The sequence below is a fragment of the Solanum lycopersicum genome, chromosome 8 (genome assembly GCF_036512215.1).
Source record: "Solanum lycopersicum chromosome 8, SLM_r2.1".
NCBI classification, from domain to species: domain Eukaryota; kingdom Viridiplantae; phylum Streptophyta; class Magnoliopsida; order Solanales; family Solanaceae; genus Solanum; species Solanum lycopersicum.
The window spans coordinates 65,061,516-65,086,255 of record NC_090807.1 but is presented as its reverse complement, the minus strand read 5'-3'; the positions used below and the strand labels follow the sequence as shown (position 1 = coordinate 65,086,255).

The window sequence follows — 24,740 nt, the reverse complement described above, 5'->3', positions numbered from 1 at the left end:
AAAAACCTGCATTCAATATATTATTTTGTTAAATAACATAAACAAAATTCATGTGATAACTATCAAAATACATATAAAAAGTCATTGTTTACTACTATAAATATAGAAATTTATGAGAAAAGAGATGATAAAGACACAAAACGACCACTCATTAATGAAGATGAACCATGAAGACTCAGGGAATCAACTTTTTTAATTATGTTAGATAACTTAGTCCAAAATTTTAGCATCATCATAAAGCATGATATTAAGTTATTTCGGTCATAATTAGAAGAAAAGATCACTCATTATCTATAAGTAGGAAACTTAGAATTATTCAATGCTCATTAATATTAGTCTTTGAAAGACATTAGCACATAACACTGATACTTACACATTAGCACATAACACTTAACACTGATACTTTTTTTTTCTTTAAAATCTTACTCATACAATGTTGGATTGCATAATCTTGGAGTAGGTATAGCCACCAGAGGTATTTTCTTCTTCAAAGTAATACCAAACTTCTCTTTAAGGTCTAACGTCTCTCCTTCGGGTAATTTCCAATCGAAAGAATGGATGAGCGAAGCCAATGAATACATGAACATCCTCTCTGCCATGGCTGTCCCCGCACACATTCTTCTTCCAGAACCAAATGGGAAATAGTTGAAGTCATTACCACTATAATCCCATTTATTGTCCAAAAATCTCTCAGGACGGAACTCTGTTGGATTTTTCCAGATAGAAGGATCTCTGTGTATAGCCCATACATTTACGAAAATACAAGATCCTTTAGGAACAGTATATCCTCCAACAGTGACTGTCTCACTAGGAGAATGAGGAGCCAAGAGTGGGAGGGCTGGATGCATGCGCATCGCTTCTTTCATCACTGCATAGAGATACGGTAACTGTTGAATATGAGACTCTTCTACTATATTATCTTTTCCCACAACTGTATCTACTTCTTGTTGTACTTTCCTCAGGACGTCTGGTTTGTTCAAAATTTCAGCCAGGGCAAACTCAACCGCGTTGGAGGTTGTGTCAGTTCCAGCGACAACCATATCCTGTCCATAGTATTTGTGAATTTAGTATCATGTACAACAAGTTTTTATTCGTAGAACTGTACATTGGAGTTCAGTTCAAGGTACTCGGTCATAATTCACAGTTAAGTCTTCACATATTATCTGATGATGCTAAATTTGCCGACTCTATCCTTAAGTCAGTCCATTAACATGGTAGCAACTTACAGTTCAGAAAATGAATATACGAATCTAATATTTATTACACTATAATTGTTCAATAATATTAAAAAAAAAAGATCTGCCATCATGATCAGTGTAACTTTGTAAGCTAATAAATAATCCATATAGATAAGGTATGAATGGTTGCATCTTGGCTACTCAATAATAATGCAGTGATAACTGGGGAGAGGAAGATTTCTTTTTGGTTCATATGGATAAAACAAATCTAGTAGAATGCACAAATGATAAACATACCATAAGTAAGGCTTTGATTTCAGTCATGGTCAGAGGCATTTTGGCATCTGCTACATCTTTCAACTTCAGCAGAACTTGCAAAAAGTTTTTGCTTTCTCGGCCAACTCCATTTCTGTCCAATTTTTGTCTTTGATCAATCATGCTTTCAAATAGCTTATCAAATCTTTTTAGAACCACTTTCATCTTCTTTATAACACCCTGGAAATCAAACCAGGTCAAGCCCGGGTAAAAATCGGAAAGATTGGGAATACTGACCAAATCAACTATCTCAGTTACAACATTCCTAAACTCAGCTCCAAGACTAGCTCTTTCCTCACCCTTCATCGTCCCACCCCATAACATACTTGTTATCACATTAAGCAAAGTCAAGAACATCTGTTCACCGATATTCACTGGTAAACCCTTCTGACTATACAAGTAATTGATCGATTGTCTAAGCTCCCTTCTCCTTAGTCCATAAACAGAATCTATACTAGAAGAACTAAGCATATCGCGAACACAAAGCTTCCTCAACATTCGCCATTTCGGTCCATAAGGACTCCAAAGTAAGTCATTGATACCATATGAAAATTCTCTTCCAGCAGCAGACACATCTCTGTTTGCAAAAATAGTATCTTTATCCTTAAGAACCTCGCGAGCTAAAGCAGGCGAACTAATAATAATCCCAATTTTTTTACCAAGCCAGATTCTACAAATGGGGCCATATGTTTTGGACAGAGATGCAAAATAGGTGTGAAGTTCAGGATCAAGAGAATGGAGATTACCTATCAAGGGCAAAGCTTCAGGCCCTGGTGGCAATCCCTTGTTTGAGTTTCTGATGAAACACCAAAGTAAAGCTAAGAACCCAAGAAAACAGGAGAAAAACACACCCTTTTGCTCAACATTGAGTTGTTGTAGGGGCCATGGAAAAGAATCAAAAAGGGGTTTGAAGAATTTGAGAGACATCTGAAGCTTTTGCACAGCTAAAAGTTTTTTTTTTTTTGATTTTGCTGAAGGAATGAGATGAATATAAATAGATAAAAACGAAGCAGAGTCACCCCTTGAATCTCGTGATGTTAATTGAAACGGAAAAAGTAGTTTGTTTAGTATCAGAAGAAACGTGGAAAGGAGCAAAATTTGTTTGGCATTTTGTGATCAGTCAAATTCAGCAAAAAAATCGTTTCTTTTTTTGGATATATCCCCAGCAAAATTTGACCTCTTTCACAATCATGGCCCTCAAATATCCAATCAGATGCCCTTCATCTAGTTAACACCATATAATTTTTTTTTTACAGGGTTACTTGAATAAACAAAAAAAAATAATGTTCAGGCAAAATTATAAAGATTGAAGACAGAAATTGATAGATTATAAAATTTGAGGATAAAAGTGCTAAGAAACCTAATTGATCTGAATATTCAAAATTAGTCGCCTTAAAACTACTTCTAATCCTAATAGAATCAATTTAATAATTTAGATAACAAGTGATCTAGACTCCTATTTTGAAAAAGCTGGAGAAAAAAATTAGTATAAGACTAATTAACAGAAGGAATGAGATATTTAGAATGAAGATAAATCCATACTGTTAACTGTGTTGACGAATAGTTAACAAAACCAAACTTTCAATTTTTTTTAAAGGAATCACAGGTGAATGACTAAGAAATTGAACTATCATAAGTTTAGAGCGGAGTCGGAATTAGGAGAGGAAAAGAAATTGAACTATCATTAATTCAGAGGTGGAGTCAAAATTAAGAGTTTGAGGTTCTAAATTTTTGGATATAAAATTGATGATAGAGTTTGAACCCACAACACTAGTGTAAAAGACATATCTACGTCCCCTTCCTTACCACTGAGCTATTACAGGATATACATTACCACTGAGCTATTACAGGATACACAAAATAGCTAGTGAATTCGTCCAAACACACAAACGCTCACCTAGCTCCGCCTCTGATCATTGCACAAATATTTAGAGTTATTTCATTATTTAACTATTAGAATCTATCAAACATGCTAACGTATTGGAGAATTTGATGTTCATTTATTTGTACCATTGAACTGTCAGGAGAGCTGCAAGACATGTTTTAGAAGTTTGAAGCCATGTTTTGCAGGAAGACAGTTTAATTATTGAAGTGATTCACACTGCTTTTAACATCAAGCGTGAAATTGCTTAAATTTTTTTTTTGCTCAAACTTCCTCATCTCAGAAAGTTATGTACATACTATAAAATTAATAGTTGTTGTTAAATATACTTCTTATTGGATGCTATAATGACTCTAGCTAATCAGTGATCCCAAAAAAGTCATGGACTCATGGTCTTCGTAACACAGTGATCAGTTAATTATCTAGTTGATTATGATATTATGGATAAAAACTATGTCATAAATGTCACTCTTGTAACTTTAAAAACTTAGAGGACCAAATCAATGATATGTTAGGTAACTTCGTACAAAATTTTAGCATCATCATAAAATCTTTGTATATATGTTGTTGTAAGATAACTGATAAGTTTCAAGAGATCTTGATATAGTTGAGTTACAACCAATTAAGTATATATGTTAAGGTAAGCATTGCTAGACTAAAATGACTCTATAACTTAGTTTTTGTTCTTTTTATACGTTATCATTTTTAGTCCACAGCACAAAGAAAGTGATATAATATACTATATAAAATTTATATTTACAATTTAAGTTTTTGGAATAAACATGCAAAGCACGTTCTCAAAGCTAGTTCTATAAAAAGAGGCTCATTACTTCTAACTTGGTAGAATTTACAATATAATCCTAAGGGCTCTGAGAGTTTTATTTAGGGAGAGATTTTTGTGAGACACAAGTGGTACTTTATCACTAGTGTGAGCCTCTTTTTAAGTTGAGCTAATTTTGTGAGGTTATTTCTCTCGATATTTTATATCTTTATTTATATAGTGGATCCCGTTTTTATAATTCATAATACAAAAGATAAAATCATCATACAGAACACGGCTCTCTACTAACACATTTTTATCTTACTCATACAGTGTTGAATTGGACTATCTTGGAGTAGGTAAAGCCACCAGAGGTATTTTCTTCTTCAAAATACTACTGAACTTCTCCGTAACGTCCAATGTTTCTCCTTGGGGCAATTTCCAGTCGAAAGAATGAATGATCGAAGCCAGTGAATACGTGAACATCCTGTCTGCCATGGCTATCCCCGCACAGATTCTTCTTCCAGAACCAAATGGGAAATAGTTGAAATCATTTTCACTATAGTCCCATTTATTTTCCAAAAATCTCTCTGGACAGAACTCTGTTGGACTTTTCCAGATAGAAGTATCTCTCTGTATAGCCCAAACATTTATGAAAACACGAGATCCTTCAGGAACAGTGTATCCTCCAACAGTGACTGTCTCACTTGGACAATGTGGCACCAATAGTGGAGTAGCTGGATGCATGCGCAATACTTCTTTCATCACTGCATAGATACATGGTAATTGCTGAATATGAGACTCTTCTACAATATTATCTTTTCCCACAACTGTATCTACTTCTTGTTGTAATTTTCTCAGGACATCTGGTTTGTTCATAATTTCAGCCATGGCAAACTCAATTGTATTGGAGGTTGAGCCAGTTCCACCGAGAACCATTTCCTGTCCATAGTAGATGTGAAGTTATTATCATATTCAACAATTTTTTAACTGTAAAACTGTATATTGGAGTTCAGTTCAAAGTTCAGAGTCTTAATTCACAGTTAAGTCTTCACATATAATCTGATGCTAAATTTGCCGACTCTTTCTTTAATGCAGTCCAATAACATGGTAACTACTAACAGTTCAGGACATGAATATATTTATTACTAACAATAATTCTTCAATACATTTACAATCATCTTATTATGACTTATATCACTATATGCCAATTTCTGGAAAAAGAAAATTTAGTAGAATGAACAACTGATAAAACATACCATAAGTAAGGCTTTGATGTCAGTCATGGTCAGAGGTATTTTGGGATCTGCTTCATCTTTCAACTTTAACAAAACTTGCAAAAAAGTCTTTGCTATCTTGGCCAACACCATTTCTGTCCAATTTTTGTCTTTGATCAATTATTCCCTCAAATATCTTATCAAATCTCTTTGCCAACACCTTCATCTTCTTTGTAATACCTTGGAAATCAAACCAGGCCAAGCCCGGGTAAAAATCGGTAAGATTGGGAATACTGACCAACTGAGCTATCCCAGTCACAACATGCCTAAACTCAGCTCCAACGCTAGCTCTTTCCTCACCCTTCACTGTGCCACCCCATAACATGCTTGTCATCACATTAAGAATAGTCAAAAACGTCTGTTCACTAACATTCATTGGTAAACCCTTCTGACTATACAAGTATGTTATGAGGAATTCGAGATAATACGAGAAAATATAAATGCGAAAAACAAGACAACAGATTTACGTGGTTCACCAATAAATTGGCTACGTCCACAGGAAGAGGGGGAGCAGTTTTATTATGGAGAGGCAAAAAACAGAATTACAGAATAGGGTTTGCCATAACATCTATATATAGTGCTAAGCTACGCCCTAAAAGGCTTGGGCCCAAAATACAGAATTGACAGATAATTAAGGGCCCAAACTGACCCCCGTTCTTTCTGTTGTAACAGGTCCGATTCAAGGCATTCAACAAATCTCCACCTTGACTTGAATTCTCCAAACAGATTCTTCAGACGCACTATGATAGTGCCACGCCTCCCCTCTTCCTCAGAATTGCCCCGCAGGGCAATTAACAGCTTCTGATGTTGAGCATTCCCTTCACCCTTACAGAATTGATCAAATTTAGACCAGCAGAATTCCAGCCCATTATCAGTTCGCAACCTCTTGATCTTCTTCCCTGTTTGATTTTCCATCAAAATTTTCCACTCCTTGAACTTCTGAAAAGCTTCACTTTTATGCTTCTTCATGTACACCCAAGTCATCCTTGAGTAGTCATCAATAATGGACACAAAAAATCTGCAGCCTCCCAAAGACTCAACACGGCATGGACCCCAGCAATCAGAATGAATATAATCAAGTGTGCCTTTTGTTCTATGAATGGCCTTTGGAAACTTGTTGCGATGTAGTTTTCCAAAGACACAATGTTCACAAAACTCTAGGCTCTTAACCTTATGACCAGCAAGAAGATCCTCCTTTGACAAAATTTGCATCCCTCTTTCACCCATATGACCAAGTCTCATGTGCCATAACTTAGTCATATCCTTCTGGTGAACTTTTGACGATGCAACATAGGCTGAACCTGTAACCGTGGAACCTTGTAGAAAATACAAAGTACCACGCATGACACCTTTCAGAATCAGATTTGAACCCTTCCAAACCCGTAAGACTCCATCTTTTCCCGACCAACTGAATCCCTTGCTGTCCAAAAGACTGAGAGATATCAGATTTTTCGTCATCAATGGAACGTGCCTGACCTCGTTCAATGTGCAGAAGCTACCGTCATGTGTCCTTATCTTGATCGAGCCTGTCCCAACCACCTTGCAGACAGAACTGTTGGCCATCGAGATGCTGCCTCCGTTTACCTGCTCATAAGTCGTGAACCACTCTCTCTTAGGACAAATGTGATAGGATGCCCCAGAATCGAGAACCCACACATCTGAATAATGAGTGTGCTCATCCGCAACTAGGGCAATGTCTTCTTCAGAATTGGTGTCTTCTTCAGCAACAGCAGCAGAAACTGATTGTTTTTCTGATTGCTTCTTCTTCTTCGGACAATCAAATTTCAAATGTCCCTTCTCCTTGCAGTAATTACAAACATCATCCGGCTTTGCACCCTTTGACATCGGCTTATTTTTTCTTTCTGCCGTTTTTCCTTCCCTTTCCGCTACTGGTGAACAGACCGGAAGGCTGTATGTCCGTACTTGTGCCGTTAGCCTTATGCCGTAATTCCCTGCTATGAAGGGCCGATCTGACTTCTTCCAGCGACACAGTATTTTTCCCAACAATGAACGATTGAACAAAATTCTCAAACGACATTGGGAGAGATACTAACAGAATCAGGGCAGCATCTTCATCCTCGATCTTCACATCAATATTACGCAATTCTAATAACAAAGTATTCAATTGCTCTAAATGTTCCCTGAGTTGTGTACCTTCAGCTATTCGTAAACCGAATAGACGTTGTTTCAGAAGCAGCTTGTTGGTTAGAGATTTTGTCATGTACAAACTCTCCAGCTTCAACCACAGACCAGCAGCAGTCTCTTCATTCGAGACCTCCGTGATGACGTCATCCGCGAGACACAGCATGATCGTCGAGTGCGCCTTTTCCTCCAGAATCGCCATCTCAGGAGTAACGACGGCGTTCTTGTCTTTCGACAACGGCGCCCAGAAGCCTTGCTGTTTCAACAAAGCCCGCATCTTGATCTTCCATAAACTGAAACTGTTCCTCCTTGTGAATTTGTCGATTTTCACGTTCAAAGCAGACATCTCGAAATTCTCCAAGAACACCGATTAACCGAGAGGCTCTGATACCACTTGTTAGGACCGAAAATAAGCAGGTGTAAACGCTGAAGCTAGCAATACAAACCTTGAAAGACCACGAGTAAGAAGACAACGAGAAATATATCAAAAGACACAAAGATTTAACGTGGTTCGGTCAATCGACCTACGTCCATAAAGGAGATGAGCAATCCACTATAAATATGAGAGTACAAAATACAGAGAGAAACAACCTCAACCAATTCACTCAGAATACATGGGAGGTTCACACAAGTGATAACATATCAAGCTTGTGACCCACAGATTCTCCCTCTAACCAAAACTCTCAAAGCTTTTAAGACTACTTTGTGATATGTTGATTAAGTTAGAAGGAACATGCCTCTATTTATAGAGTCCTAAACCTTTTCCTACAAGAAAAGGATTAGTCAATCCAAAATCTTTTCCTACAAGGAAAACCTATTTATGGTAAGAAATTTAGGGCAAATAAAACCCAACAAATACTTGTTAGGACCGAAAATAAGCAAGTGTAAACGCGGAAGCTAGCAATACAAACCTCGAAAGACCACGAGTAAGAAGACAACGAGAAATATATCAAAAGACACAAAGATTTAACGTGGTTCGGTCAATCGACCTACGTCCACAAAGGAGATGAGCAATCCACTATAAATATGAGAGTACAAAATACAGAGAGAAACAACCTCAACCAATTCACTTAGAATACATGGGAGGTTCACACAAGTGATAACATATCAAGCTTGTGACCCACAGATTCTCCCTCTAACCAAAACTCTCAAAGCTTTTAAGACTACATTGTGAATGTTGATTAAGTTAAAAGGAACATGCCTCTATTTATAGAGTCCTAAACCTTTTCCTACAAGAAAAGGATTAGTCAATCCAAAATCTTTTCCTACAAGGAAAACCTATTTATGGTAAGAAATTTAGGGCAAATAAAACCCAACAAATCTCCCCCTTGGCCTGAATTTCTGACAAAATAAATTTGTCCACCTTCTTGACTTAATCTTCAACAACTTGCTTCTCCTCTCCATAATCTACTTTGCAAAATTTATGTCTCAACACAAAGAATCTCTCTGAAACGATTTCTCCAACAAAATCTTCATTACTGTCAAAAAGGTTACTGCTAGAACTACACCGCCAAGATGAACACATCTTTCTAACCTGGTTCAATCATCGATTATCAAACCACTGAACCTGACTTCGTCATTGAATCTGGCTCTGATACCAATTTGTTATGCGAAATTCGAGATAATACGAGAAAATATAAATGCGAAAAACAAGACAACAAATTTACGTGGTTCACCAATAAATTGGCTACGTCCACAGGAAGAGGGAAAGCAGTTTTATTATGGAGAGGCAAAAAACAGAATTTACAGAATAGGGTTTGCCATAGCGTCTATATATAGTGCTAAGCTACGCGCTAAAAGGCTTGGGCCCAAAATACAGAATTGACAGATAATTAAGGGCCCAAACTGACCCCCGTTCTTTCTGTTGTAACGGGTCCGATTCAAGGATTCAACAAAGTAATTGATCGATTGTCTAACCTCCCTTCTCCTTAGTGCATATACAGAATCTAAAGTAGAAGAACTAAGCATCTCGCAAACACAAACCTTCCTCAACATTCGCCATTTCGGTCCATAAGGATTCCAAAGTATGTTATTGCCACCATATGAAATTTCTATTCCAGCAGCAGTCAACATTGAGTTGTTGAAGGAGCCATGGGGAAGAATCAAAAAGGGTTTTGAAGAATTTGAGAGACATTTGAAGCTTTTGCACCGCTAATTTTTTTTTTTGCTAAAGAATGAGATGAATATAGAAAGAGCAGTAGGATGAAAACAAAGCAGAGTCACCCCTGAATTGAAATGGAAAAAGCACTTTGTTGGTATTATAAGAAACCTTGAAAGCATAATTTGTTTGGCATTTCGTTCATCATTCAATTTTCAGAAAAATAATGGTTTCTTTCTATGGATTTGTTGCCAGCAAAATTTGAAGTGTTTGACAATCATGTCCTCAGATACATTCATCTTCTTTACTGAAAAGAAAAGCTCAATATTTAACACCATATTTATAAAACATATTTTTATCTTATTTGTGTAGAGATGAAATTATAAGATTAAAGATATGTGAAATTTGAGAATAAAATTCCAAATTTCAAGAGAAGTGCTAATAACTCTATATAATTTTAGTATTCAAAACTAACATATCAATTCAAGAAGGTAGATCTCTCATAACGCGTAATATATTCAAAATTTTAAAATTCAAACTAGTTCAAGTAAATGGTCCATAATCCTTTTAACTTTGCTGCAGAAGTTCGTAATTTAGAAGAATATTCATCATGAAACTCTCAACGACATTTTGGAGTCTGGATGTCTGAAAATTACAAACGATACAGAAGCGATGAAATCATTGTTGGAGATAATATTTTTTTTTTTACGAAAATGAAATCAGCAATTACAGCTGAATTATAAATTGATGTATTGGGAAAAAATAGACATCAGGTATATACAGCATAGAACTATCTCCAAATACATTAGAACTTAAAGAGTTCAGATACATAACAAAATAACTAGAATCAAAATTTGGTAACTTTTTTTCAGATAAATAACAATAGGTGTATGCATCAGGTACTAAAATATAATGAAGGTTGTCATAGTTATGTATCCGGTACATAATTATAAACATGATTTATACTGATTGGGGTCTTAAATTGAGTTGACGATCAATAATTTGAAACTATCAAAATTCTGATATATTACAAGAAAAAAAAGATGATGAAGAAATTCTTCTATCTAGAATTTGGAATTGATGATAAGTTAACATGACGGTAATTCAAAAATGCTTAGTTGGAAGAAGTTGCTGATACATTGTTAATTAGTTAAACGCGTGATTTTTTCGGGAGTGAAGCGCGATGTAGGGAGAGTTAGAGAGATGTATCCCCATGTTAGTTAATAGAGAGACAGAAAAAGGAAATTTTTGTAATTAATTTAAATGGCAGGGAATTTAAGGTCATTTCTTTTGAATATTTAAATATCTTTGTAGTATATTACTCAGGCCTATACAGGGTAAAATACTCATCCTCTCAAATTGTTGTTTTTTCTGCAAAAACAAAGAAAAAGATAAATTGATAGATCAAATTTATGCATTTACATATGACATAAACACAAAATATATCGTGTCTTCAAACTTCTTATTGACAACAATTTCTTTGCGATTTTCTAAAAACAAAATCATAATCTAACGCAGTGAAAACCCTTAGTGGCAATGTTATGGTCTTTTATGGTGACTTTTGTCGCTGCTAAAAGTTTAATTTTTTTTAAGTAGTGAATATAGTTGGCAACGCTTGTGGAGGAGGGATTAGTCCCACGTGGCTTTTCACATCAATAAAAAAATTAGATTGTTAACTTTTGAGGGTGTTTATGGTCTATTAGAATAACGGCAGGAGCCTTTTTTATCACAAAAATGTAACGAAGGTATAAGGGTTTATTTTACATAGTTCAGAGGTAATTTTGACCCTTTTCCGTACATTTAATTGCTCGATGCGACTCTTCCAATTCTCCTATTCCCTATGGGATATGTCCCAATTTACTTGCCTATTTTTTACTTAGCTCAAAAATTAAGAAAATAATAATTGACATAGTAAGTTTATCATTTTACTCCTATTAATTAAGAATAGGACTAGTAATACCCGCAATCATTGTTTAAAAGAAACTAATGCAATTTCATCTCCTCAGACCTCAGCAATACTATAGTAGTGACCAAAGTTGGTTTAAACATTGAACAAGAGAGAGAAGAAAGTGACATTTCTTACATAGTAAAGAAAATGCACAGATTCGAGATAATACAGAATCATCATACAGAAGACGACTCTCAACAGATATATCTTTATCTTACTCATAGAGTGTTGGATTGGACAATCTTGGAGTAGGTATAGTCACCAGAGGAATTTTCTTCCTCAAAGTAATATCAAACATCTCTGTAAGGTCTGGTGTCTCTCCTTCAGGCAATTTCCAATCAAAAGAATGAATGAGCGAAGCCAGTGCATACATGAACATCCTCTCTGCCATGCCTATCCCCACACAGATTCTTCTGCCAGAACCAAATGGAAAATAGTTGAAATCATTTCCACTAAAATCCCATTTATTGTCCAAAAATCTCTCTGGACGGAACTCTGTTGGATTTCTCCAGATAGAAGGATCTCTTTGTATAGCCCATACATTTATGAAAACACGAGATCCTTTAGGAACAGTGTATCCTCCCACAGTGCATGTTTCACTTGGACAATGTGGCACCAATAGCGGAGTAGCTGGATGCATGCGCAATACTTCTTTCATCACTGCATAGAGATATGGTAATTGCTGAATATGAGACTCTTCTACAATATTATCTTTTCCCACAACTGTATCTACTTCTTGTTGTAATTTACTCAGGATATCCGGTTTGTGCATAATTTCAGCCAGGGCAAACTCAACTGTGTTGGCGGTAGTGGCAGTTCCACCGAGAACCATTTCCTGTCCATAGTACTTGTGAAGTTATTATCATGTACACCAATTTTTTAACTGTAAAACTGTATATTAGAGTTCAGCCTAAGGTTCACCATCTTAATTCACAGTTAAGTCTTCACATATAATCTGATGCTAAATTTGCCGACTCTTTCTTTAATGCAGTCCAATACCATGGTAGCAACTAACAATTTCAAGACATGGATATACGAATCTAATATTTATTACACAATAATTCTTCAATACATTTACAATCCTAATTTTAACTTGTATTAGCATTGATCCTCTTATTATGACTAACATCACTATAAGCCAATTTTTCATCCATTAACTACCTAACAGGTAAGGAGATGTACTATTTAAAGCAAATTTAGTAGAATACACAAGTGATAAACATACCATAAGTAAGGCTTTGATTTCAGTCATGGTCAGAGGTACTTTGGGATCTGCTTCATCTTTCAACTTCAGCAAAACTTGCAAAAAGTCTTTGCTTTCTTGGCCAACACCATATCCCATCTCAGCATTTCTATGCAATTTTTGTCTTTGATCAATCATGCTCTCAAACATCTTATCAAATCTCCTTGCCAACACCTTCATCTTTTTTGCAACACCTTGGAAATCAAACCAGGCCAAGCCCGGGTAAAAATCGGAATAATTGGGAATACTGACCAGCGCAGCCATTTCAGTGACAATATGCCTAAACTCAGCTCCAAGAGTAGCTCTTTCCTCACCCTTCACTGTGCCACCCCATAACATGCTTGTAATCACATTAAGTGAACTCAAGAACATCTGCTCACCAACATTTACTGGTAAACCCTTCTGACTGTAGAAGTAATTGATCGATTGTCTAAGCTCCCTTTTCCTTAGTGCATAAACAGAATCTAAAGTAGAATAACTAAGCATATTGCGAACGCAAACCTTCCTCAACATTCTCCATTTCGGTCCATAAGGAGTCCAAAGTATGCTATTGCCACCATATGATAATTCTTTTGCAGCAGCTGGGACATCTCTGTTAGCAAAAATGGTGTCTTTATCCTTAAGAACCTCACGAGCTAAGGTAGGTGAAGTAATAATAATCCCAACTTTTTTACCAAGCCAGAGTCTACAAATGGGGCCATAAGTTTGGGAAAGAGATGCAAAATAGGTGGGATCAAGAGAATAGAGATTACCTATCAAGGGCAAAGGTTTAGGCCCTGGTGGCAATCCCTTGTTTGAGTTACTGATGAAACACCAAAGTAAAGCTAAAAAACCAAGAAAACAGGAGAAAAATACAGCCTTATTCTCAGCATTGAGTTGTTGAAGGAGCCATGGGAAAGATTCAAAAAGGGGTTTGAAGAATTTGAGAGACATCTGAAGCATTTGCACCTCTAAAAGATTCTGATTTTGCTTAAAGAATGAGATGAATATAAATAGACCAAAATGAAGCAGAGTTACCCCTGAATCTCGTGATGTTAATTGAAACGGAGAAAGTACTTTGTTTGGTAGTATAAGAAACGTGAAAGAAGCAAAATTTTGTTTGGTAGCATATGAAACGTGAAAAGGAGCAAAGTTTATTTGGCATTTTGTTCATCATTCAATTTTCAGCAAAAAATCGTTTCTTTCTCTGGATTCATTGTCAGCAAAATTTGAAATTTTGCATATTCATGGCCTAAAATATCCAATCATATACCCTTCATCTTCTTTGACCAAGAAAAACTCAATATTTTAAACATCATATATATAAAAAATTATCAGTAAGAATTAAAGCTTTCAAAAAATTTCTCCTTTCGTTCCCCGGAAATCAAAGCAGAAGCTAATTTTTTTTTCTTTTCTGATAGCGTAGAGGGATGAAGCCCTTTCTTTTTGTTATTTCAACACGAGTAATGTGAATAATAATCTTATCATTATTTGTGTTTTATAAATTTCATGATTTATACATAGTTTATGAAGTGAATGATTTACCGAAATGTTTTGAACTTACATATAAGACAAGTCTTTTACTTGATATGATACCAAAATAGTTATTTGGGATGAACTCATTTTTATAAGATATAATTAATGGTACTTGATATGATTACTGCTATCAAAAGAGTTTAACATTTACTCGAGAAATAGTATTTTGACATATGTTTTGATTAAAGTGTTATATCCCATGATTTTGATAAGAACTTGAATGTCTTGTACCAGTTTGAATTGTTTCTACTAATTACAAAGAAAAATATAAATGGGAGTATACCTTGATGAATCACGTAGCTAACGGCGGGTTCGTTAGACCTGATGCACCTTTTAGTTATAGATTACCGATAAAGTTCTTGACAGTGGAAAGATAGAACTAGCATACTGTTATCGATATTTCTCGAATAGGGATCTACCGATATGAATATATAACTCCTTTACGAGGAGTTCACTATTATTGACTACTTCATATTGTAGTCAAGTAACTAGTTTAGAACTTTTTTTTCGTATTTGGAGATAAAATGAGTATTATCACGTTACAATTAGATCATTGATGAATACTATGTCTTAATTTGTAGTTTTTACTAGTTGTGTTGTGAATTTTGAGATAAAGAAAAATTTAGAATAGACCCAAAAACAAAAAAAAAACTCCAACCTATATAGGGTCATGACATTTAACCAAGACCCAGAGCCCTAAATGTTAGGACTAAGAATTAAAGCACTAGGCTCTGTTACTTTGTCAGGTTTGATGAATGAATTCTTCAAAGTGGAGAAAGAATTCTGATTTTTACACCTCTAAATATCTGCTATTCCTAAATGTTATATCTCTGAAAATATGCTACATTAATTCCTCATATCTCGTACCTATGGAAAGAAAATAAACTATCATTTCACAAATATTTAGAGTTATTACATTATAACTATTATAATCTATCAAACATACTAACATATAGGAGTATTTGATGTTCATTAATAGGAGAGCTGCAAGACATAGCTCGTTTTAGAGGTTCTGAAGCCATGTTTTGCAGGAAGATGGTTTGATTATTGAAGTGATTCACAGTGCTTTTAACATCAAACATGAAATTGCACATGTTGACCGAATCACGTTAAATATTTATGTCTGTTTTGAACTGTTTCTTATTTATCTTCTCTTCCGAATTTGATTTGCTAGCTTCCGAAAGATACTTGATTGTTTCGGTCTTAATTAAAAGAAAATATCACTCATTATCTATAATAGGAAATTTGGCAGAATTATTCAATGTTCAAAGTATTTGTCTTTGAAAGACATTAGCACATAACAGTGATACATTTTTATCTTACTCATACTGTGTTGGATTGGACAATCTTGGAGTAGGTATAGCCACCAGAGGCATTTTCTTCTTCAAAGCAATACAAAACTTCTCTTTAAGGTCTAACGTCTCTCCTTCAGGCAATTTCCAATCGAAAGAATGAATGAGTGAAGCCAGTGAATACATGAACATCCTCTCTGCCATGGCTATCCCCGCACACATTCTTCTGCCAGAACCAAATGGGAAATAGTTGAAATCATTTCCACTATAATTCCATTTATTATCCAAAAATCTCTCTGGACAGAACTCTGTTGGATTTTTCCACATAGAAGGATCTCTGTGTATAGCCCATACATTTACAAAAACACGAGACCCTTTAGGAACAGTGTATCCACCAACAGTGATTGTCTCACTAGGACAATGAGGAGCCAAGAGTGGGAGGGCTGGATGTATGCGCATGGCTTCTTTCATCACTGCATAGAGATATGGTAACTGTTGAATATGAGACTCTTCCACTATGTTATCTTTTCCCACAACTGTATCTACTTCTTGTTGTATTTTTCTCAGGATATCTGGTTTGTTCAAAATTTCAGCCATGGCAAACTCAACCGCGTTGGAAGTTGTGTCAGTTCCACCGACAACCAAATCCTGTCCATGGTATTTGTGAATTTATTATCATGTACAACAAGTTTTTATTTGTAGAACTGTATATTAGAGTTCAGTTCAAGGTTCACAGTCATAATTCACAGTGAGTCTTCACATATTATATGATGCTAAATTTGCCGACTCTTTCCTTAAGTTAGTCCAATAACATGTTAGCAACTAACAGTTCAGAACAAGAATATATGAATCTAATAATTATTCAATACATTTATAATCCTAATTTTAACTCTATTAGCATTTGATCCTCTCATTTTGACTGATATCACTATAACCCAAATTTTCATCTGTTAACTGCCTAACAAGTAAGGAGATGAACAGTTTAAAGCAAATTTAGTAGAATGCACAAATGATAAACATACCATAAGTAAGGCTTTGATTTCAGTCATGGTCAGAGGCATTTTGGCATCTGCTTCATCTTTCAACTTGAGCAAAACTTGCAAAAAGTCTTTGCTTTCTTGGCCAACACCATTTCTGTCTAATTTTTGTCTTTGATCAATCATGCTTTCAAATATCTTATCAAATCTCTTTAGCAACACCTTAATCTTCTTTATAACACCCTGGAAATCAAACCAGGCCAAGCCCGGGTAAAAATCAGAAAGATTGGGAATACTGATCAACTCAGCTATCTCAGTCACAACATGCCTAAACTCAGCTCCAAGAGTAGCTCTTTCCTCACCCTTCATCGTGCCTCCCCATAACATGCTTGTCATCACATTAAGCACAGTCAAGAACATCTGTTCACCAACATTCACTGGTAAACCCCTCTGACTATACAAGTAATTGATTGATCGTCTAAGCTCCCTTCTCCTTAGTGCATAAACAGAATCTATATTAGAAGAACTAAGCATATCGCGAACACAAACCTTCCTCAACATTCTCCATTTCAGTCCATAAGGACTCCAAATTAAGTCATTTACACCATATGAGAATTCTCTTCCAGCAGCAGACACTTCTCTATTTGCAAAAATGGTATCTTTATCCTTAAGAACCTCGCGAGCTAAATCAGAGGAAGTAATAATAATCCCAACTTTTAGACCAAGCCAGAGTCTACAAATGGGGCCATAAGTTTGTGATAGAGATGCAAAATAGATGTGAGTTTCTGAAGAAGCATCAAGAGAATGGAGATTACCTATCAAGGGCAAAGCTTTAGGCCCTGGTGGCAATCCCTTGTTTGAGTTTCTGATGAAACACCAAAGTAAAGCTAAGAACCCAAGAAAACAGGAGAAAAACACACCATTTTGCTCAACATTGAGTTCTTGAAGGGGCCATGGAAAAGAATCAAAAAGGGGTTTGAAGAATTTGAGAGACATCTGAAGCTTTTGCACCCCTAAAATTTTTACTTTGTTTTGACTTTGCAGAAAGAATGAGATGAATATAAACAGACCTTTTTTTAATTTAATGAATTTTGACCATTCTTTACTTTTGTACTTCTACTTCCAGCTAGACTTACGATGCAACAACACTTATTATTAGCAAGAAAACACTAACAATCTTTACATCTTACATGTACTATAAGTCAAAAGTTGAATTACACAAATATTTTTTAACTATTAATTTATTTTTTCCTGAAATTATTTAAAATATTATTTTTTCATTTGATATTTATTTTGATATTCAATGAATTTTTAACGGGTTCGTATTATGTTAATTAATACTCTTATTTTTAGCCAGACTTACAATTCAATACTCATTATTAAATTGTAAATTATTATTAGCAAGAAAAAATCAACAACCTTTACATCTTCCACATAGTAATAATGATGATTTTTCATAATTATAATTACCATGAATTTTCTAATTATTAGTCATAATGAATTTCATTACACATTTAATATATTTGAATTGTTTTACATATTTTATCCTTTAGATTACAATTTTACTTCTACATTACATTTAAATGTTATAAATTGTTTAATAAATTAAATAGCAAATAGTTAAAAGAAAATCATCATATTAGTATACATAATTTTTATTACCACCAACTCTTCATTATGTAAATATACGTATGTATCTCCCACTAATTATATACATTGTGATTTTTACTCTCATCTCTCGTCCATAATCTCAAATGGATTAATATCATATTCATGACAACTCGTGTTCTGCAATGTTATCCTATAAATAGGAACATTTGACACAATAATGTACACTTAAACCAATTATTGAAAAATATATATGTGAAAATCTTTGTGATCTCTTCTCTTATCTCTTTTTATTTGTTTGGTTTAACATTTATATTTCTTGCTTGTTGTTATTGTACAATTTTCTATTGTTGTGTTATTATTATTTATAATTTACCATGGTTTTTTGTTTTGTATACACTAGCCTAGCATGTGGTATTTTAGTATCTCTATTTGGATATTGAATTTGTGCAATAGCTAATTATTTTCATTTTTAGTCAATTTTATAATTAAAGATATATTCTTTTTATTAGGAAGAAATATGTAGCTCCTTCTTTTAATGAATAAAACCCAAGCGTCATTTTATAATTAAGAATCAAAAGAGTACATAAATCTGGAAAAGATAAAAAGGAACGAATAAACGGAAAACTAAGCAAATATTCCATAAAAGTAAAATAATTACAAACATATACCCATTTATATTTATATTCACTAAATAATTACACTATATACCCCAACTAATTTCGCTTATACTAAATTTATATAATATAATGTATTGGTATCATAAGGGTGATAATTTCGCTTAACGGATACTAATCAGTAACATATATTGTATTGTTATCATTAAGACTGATAATTTCGCTCAATTGATTATATTGGTATCATTAAAATTTCTTGTTCAAAAATGCAAAATAGATATGAAGTTCAGGTTGAAGACAATGGAGATTACCTATCAAGGGCAAACCTTTAGGCCCTGGTGGCAATCCCTTGTTTGAGTTAGGGCACAAACTGTATAGAAACCTTTGAATCAATTTAAAATGGATCCCATTTTCATAGTTCATCATACAAAAGACATTATTATCATACACTGAGCAAGAATGCTCTATTTATAAAATAATAATAATAATAATAATCATACAAAATGCGACTCTCTACAGACACATTTTTATCTTACTCATAGAGTGATGGATTGGACAATCTTGGAGTCGGTATAGCCACCAGAGGCATTTTCTTCTTCATAATAATACCAAACTTCTCTGTAACTTCTAATGTCTCTCCTTCAGGCAATTTCCAGTCGAAAGAATGAATGAGTGAAGCCAGTGAATACATGAACATCCTCTCTGCCATGTCTAGCCCCACACAGATTCTTCTGCCAGAACCAAACGGGAAATAGTTGAAATCATTTCCACTAAAATCCCATTTATTGTCCAAAAATCTCTCTGGACGGAACTCAGTTGGATTTTTCCAGATAGAAGGATCTCTGTGTATAGCCCATACATTTATGAAAACACAAGATCCTTTAGGAATAGTGTATCCTCCCACAGTGCATGTTTCACTTGGACAATGAGGCACCAATAGTGGAGCAGTTGGATGTATGCGCAAGGCTTCTTTCATCACTGCATAGAGATATGGTAATTGCTTAAGATGAGACTCTTCCACAATATTATCTTTTCCCACAACTGCTTCTACTTCTTCTTGTAATTTCCTCAAGACGTCTGGTCTGTTCATAATTTCAGCCATGGCAAACTCTATCGCGTTGGACGTTGAGCTAGCTCCACCGGTAACCATATCCTGTCCACAGTCATTATCATGTACAGCAGATTTTTAATTGTATAATTATATATTTGATTTCAGGTTCACAGTTTTAATTGACAGTAAAATGCAAACTTTTGTAACCAGCACAACATGTAATGAAAGTGAATTTTCCTAGCAGAAGAACGCAACCAACAGCTCAGGACATAAATTTATTAATCTGATTCTTCTGAAATTTATTTCCCATATGACACAATGAATTTTGATCCTTTTTAATATTAAAAAAAACAGATCTGCCATCATGATTAGTGTAACTGTGTAAGCTAATAAATAATCCATATAGATAAGGTATGAATGGTTGCATCTTGGCTACTCAATAATAATGCAGTGATAACTGGGGAGAGGAAGATTTCTTTTTGGTTCGTATGGATAAAACAAATTTAATAGAATGCACAAATGATAAACATACCATAAGTAAGGCTTTGATTTCAGTCATAGTCAGTGGCATTTTGGCATCTGCTTCATCTTTCAACTTCAGCAAAACTTGCAGAAAGTCTTTGCTTTCTTGGCCAAAACCGTTTCTGTCCAATTTTTGTCTTTGATCAATCATGCTTTCAAATATCTTATCGAATCTCTTAAGAACCACCTTCATCTTCTTTACAACACCCTGGAAATCAAACCAAGCCATGCCTGGGTAAAAATCGGAAAGATTGGGAATACTGATCAACTGAGCTATCTCAGTCACAACATGCCTAAACTCCGCTCCAACACTAGCTCTTTCCTCACCCTTCACTGTGCCACCCCATAACATGCTTGTAATCACATTAAGCACAGTCAAGAACATCTGTTCACCAACATTCACCGGTAAACCCTTCTGACTATACAAGTATTTGATCGATTGTCTAAGCTCCCTTTTCCTTAGTGCATAAACAGAATCTAATGTAGAACAACTAAGCATATCACGAACACAAACCTTCCTCAACATTCGCCATTTCGGTCCATAAGGAGTCCAAAGTAAGTCATTCACACCGTAGGAAAATTCTCTTCCAGCAGCAGGGACATCTCTGTTAGCAAAAATGGTATCTTTATCCTTAAGAACCTCGCGAGCTAAAGCAGGAGAAGCAATAACAATCCCAACTTTTTTACCAAGCCAGAGTCTACAAATAGGACCATAAGTTTGGGAAAGAGATGTAAAATAGGTATGAAGTTGAGGTTCAAGAGAATGAAGATTACCTATCAAGGGCAAAGGTTTAGGCCCTGGTGGCAATCCCTTGTTTGAGTTTCTGATGAAATACCAAAGTAAAGCTGAAAAACCAAGAAAACAGGAGAAAAACACAGCATTTTCCTCAACATTGAGTTGTTGAAGGAGCCATGGGGAAGAATCAAAAAGGGGTTTGAAGAATTTGAGAGACATCTGAAGCTTTTGCACCTCCAAAAGATTTTGATTTTGCTGAAAGAATGAGATGAATATAAATAGACCAAAATGAAGCAGAGTCACCTCCTGAGTCTCGTGATGTTAATTGAAACGGAAAAAGTAACTTTGTTGGTATTACAAGAAACGTGAAAAGCAAAATTTGTTTGGCATTTTGTTTATCATTCAATTTTCAGCGAAAAATCGTTTCTTTCTTTGGATTTATCGCCAGCAAAATTTGAAGTTTTTGACAGTCATGGCCTCAAATACCCAATCAGATACCGTTCATCTTCTTTAAGAAGAAAAACTAAATATTTAACACCAATAAAACATAATTTCAAGAAAAGTGATAAAAGCTCTGATCTTAATATTCAAAATTAACGGATTAAAATTAATTATTATTCTAATTGAGTCAATTGTAGAACTTAGATTCCTGGTAATGCGTAACATATTTAAAATTCAAACTAGTTCAAGCAAATCTTTCAAAATCCTTAACTCTGCTTCAAAATTTGGTAATTTGGAAGAAGATACATCATGAACATTAAGACATTTTGGAGTATGATGTTTAAAGTAAATTACGAACAATAAAAAAGCGATAAAATCGTTGTTGGAAACAATATTTCTTTTATGAATCTGAAATCGAAGCTGAATTATAAATTGATGAGTTGGAAAAAAAAATAGACATCAGATAGATACATCGTAAAACTGTCTCCAGATACATTAAAATGTAAAGAATTCATATACATAACAAAATAACTAGAATCACAATGAAAGTTGGTAGCCTTTTTCAGATAAATAGCAATAGGTGTATGAATCGGGTATTAAAATATAATGAAAGTTGTCATGGTTATGTACCAGATACATAACTATAAACATGATTTATACTAATTTCGGTTTGAAATAATTGGGGTTATACATATCAATCATAACATTTGTACTGTATACATTGTACACAAATAAAATTATAATGTATCTGATATACGGGTGTGCATTAGTTAGTTCAGTTCGATTTCGTGTATTATTGGTTCGATTTATCAGTGTTTTGTTTTTAAATATGTTGAACCAATAACATATCAATAATGTTATATTCTAGGTGTTTTGATGATCCTCACAAATGCGGGGACCTGGTTCCTGGCAGAGTGCTCTCGTCCAGATACAAATGGGGTACAGTCATAAAAGTTGATATGTTAGGTGGTAGGTGAAAAGTGCAGTATCCTACACCAATAAGAAGAGCGGACAAGATTGTATGTTTCAGAATCTCACAAATGCAGGGACCTAGTACCAGGCAGAGTTTCCTCCATCAGATACATAATTGGTTACAGCTGTAAAGTTGTCACGTCAGAGGTTAGTAAGATGTCAGTGTACTACACCAATCAGAATGGAGGAGGGTGTTTGTCCAATGGATAATAACTCTTTATATTTGATACTTTTAGCATGACAAACACCATATTATATTCATTTATCCAAAGAAGGAAGTCAGCCAGCAAGCCTTTTCAAGAACTCATATAGAAGTTTGCAAGGGACCTGGTTCCCAAAAGCAAGGGACCTGGTACCCGCAAGACTGTGACGTGAAAAGGACGAAAAGACAGCTGTCAGAAAAGCTGTCATCTCTGATGCGGTAGGTGCACAACTTTTCCAACAGCAGGCCAATGGGATGACTTCAACGAATTTGTGGGAAATTATATTATCTCTTTCCAACAAACATAAATTCAAGACTTGACAAATTAAACTTTGATTTTCTCTGAAAATTTAGAAGCTTGACTAGAAGGCCATCTTCAAGGAAGAACATTGCTCAACTCAACAGAAGGACCTGATAGAGTAAAAAAGAATCTTTGTTGTATTTAGAGCTTTGTGTCTATGTACTTACATTGTAAATCTGTTCCTAATCTATAAAGGATTCAGATATTTGTTTTGGGTTTGTAAAAGTCTAAATCAGTTAAGGTTAACTGATTTAGTGGGCAACATTTGTTTGTTGCTTAGTCAAATTCTAAGTCATCTAGAGTTAGGTGGTTTAGTGGGCGGTGTGGTATCCGCTTAGGCTCTTCAAGTAACAGGTAGATTACTTGATCGTGAGATTAATAACTTTTTCTCACATTGATTGTAACCGGGTTTCACTTTTGCTTGAGAAGATTAGTGAAGACGGTTGTAAATCTTGTGCAATAGGTCGTGGTTTTACTCCCTTGAGCAAGGAGGTTTCCACGTAAACTGCTTGTGTTGTGTTCTTCATATTGTTTAATCTTACGCACTGTTCTTATTGTGTCAAGGGACCTGGTCCGTTGACTGGTAGTGGACACACATATTCTAACAAATAAGATATTCTTTGGTTTTCTATTTATCGATTTTTGGTCATTAACGGTTTGGTTTTCGGTTTACCTAATAAGAAAATGCTAATAAAATAAATATATGATTTTCTTACTTCTCTAACAATTTAGCGCGATACAGTGAGACTAACAAATCAGATGTTAATGCTTTGATATAGTGAAACAAGAAATATAATGAAAAATTACATCAATAAGAGTAGATACAGTTGGAGGCTACAATTACATGTTACAACCAAAACATAATATGATTTTTTTTATGTGAAGTGGAAGTAATGTGAAGTGTATAGATCGTAGTGTAGAGTACTGATATAGTGTCTAGTTCTGTTAAGTTATTAATATTTGATATTTATGAAGGGTATAGTAGTAAATTATTATCGTCTTAATGGGTTATCAATTTATCTAATACTAAAAATCGATACCAAATCGATAACCTAATAATTTTTTTTTTTGAAAAAAACTATCTAAAACCCGCCAACCTAATAACCCAATAGCAATAACTCAATATATTTTTTGTTCCGTTTATTGATCAATAAATATGATACAAAGTAAATACACAATATCGACCATATACATTAGAAATTTGACCGTTGAATTTTCAAAATATTTCCGCCCACAATTTCTTCATCATTAAAGGATCTTTCTGGTGTTTGGATCTATTTTCAGCAAAATCATCATTATTCGAATCAAACTCACTAGGGAACAAGATGTTCCATTGAAGAACTAATTGAGTAAGACAATTCTAAATGATGGTAGTGAACCCACATTTATCGCTAAATTGAACTATTTTGATGCAAAATTCTGATATATTAAAAGCAAAATAGATGATGAATAATTTTTTTTACTTTTTTTAAAATTTGAAATTGATGATAAGTTCAAGAATAATACGATTGTAATTCATAAATGTTAAGTTGGAACGAATCGATGATTCATTGTTAAGTTATAGGCGTGATTTTGGGGGGATTTAAGCGCCATATGGGGAGAGGTAGAGAGATGTATCCGAAGGTTAATAGAGAGAGACGGAAAAAGGAACTTTTTTTAATTA

At 34.6% G+C, this 24,740-nt stretch overlaps 4 protein-coding genes and 1 pseudogene across 4 annotated transcripts; all 5 read right to left on the bottom strand.

Moving 5' to 3' along the window:
- Positions 1-287: 287 nt before the first annotated feature.
- Positions 288-2,474, bottom strand: LOC101246558 (flavonoid 3'-monooxygenase CYP75B137-like). Its single transcript, XM_004246095.4, has 2 exons — positions 1,476-2,474; positions 288-1,043 (listed from the first exon to the last, which is right to left on the bottom strand). Exons 1-2 carry the CDS (start codon positions 2,418-2,420, stop codon positions 423-425), a joined length of 1,566 nt encoding a protein of 521 aa, XP_004246143.1. The 5' UTR covers positions 2,421-2,474; the 3' UTR covers positions 288-422.
- Positions 2,475-4,456: 1,982 nt separating this feature from the next.
- On the bottom strand, positions 4,457-9,627 carry LOC101246851 (flavonoid 3'-monooxygenase CYP75B137-like; annotated as a pseudogene).
- Positions 9,628-11,676: 2,049 nt separating this feature from the next.
- Positions 11,677-13,819, bottom strand: LOC101247150 (flavonoid 3'-monooxygenase-like). The gene is made up of 2 exons (XM_004246096.5): positions 12,826-13,819; positions 11,677-12,435 (listed from the first exon to the last, which is right to left on the bottom strand). Exons 1-2 carry the CDS (start codon positions 13,783-13,785, stop codon positions 11,815-11,817), a joined length of 1,581 nt encoding a protein of 526 aa, XP_004246144.1. The 5' UTR covers positions 13,786-13,819; the 3' UTR covers positions 11,677-11,814.
- A 1,746-nt stretch (positions 13,820-15,565) lies between these two features.
- LOC101247452 (flavonoid 3'-monooxygenase CYP75B137-like) lies at positions 15,566-17,658 on the bottom strand. The gene is made up of 2 exons (XM_004246097.4): positions 16,673-17,658; positions 15,566-16,298 (listed from the first exon to the last, which is right to left on the bottom strand). The coding sequence occupies exons 1-2, from the start codon at positions 17,621-17,623 to the stop codon at positions 15,678-15,680; spliced, it is 1,572 nt and encodes a 523-aa protein (XP_004246145.1). The 5' UTR covers positions 17,624-17,658; the 3' UTR covers positions 15,566-15,677.
- Positions 17,659-19,241: 1,583 nt separating this feature from the next.
- Positions 19,242-21,401, bottom strand: LOC101247743 (flavonoid 3'-monooxygenase CYP75B137-like). The gene is made up of 2 exons (XM_010327157.4): positions 20,436-21,401; positions 19,242-20,005 (listed from the first exon to the last, which is right to left on the bottom strand). Exons 1-2 carry the CDS (start codon positions 21,378-21,380, stop codon positions 19,385-19,387), a joined length of 1,566 nt encoding a protein of 521 aa, XP_010325459.1. The 5' UTR covers positions 21,381-21,401; the 3' UTR covers positions 19,242-19,384.
- Between the last annotated feature and the right edge of the window lie 3,339 nt (positions 21,402-24,740).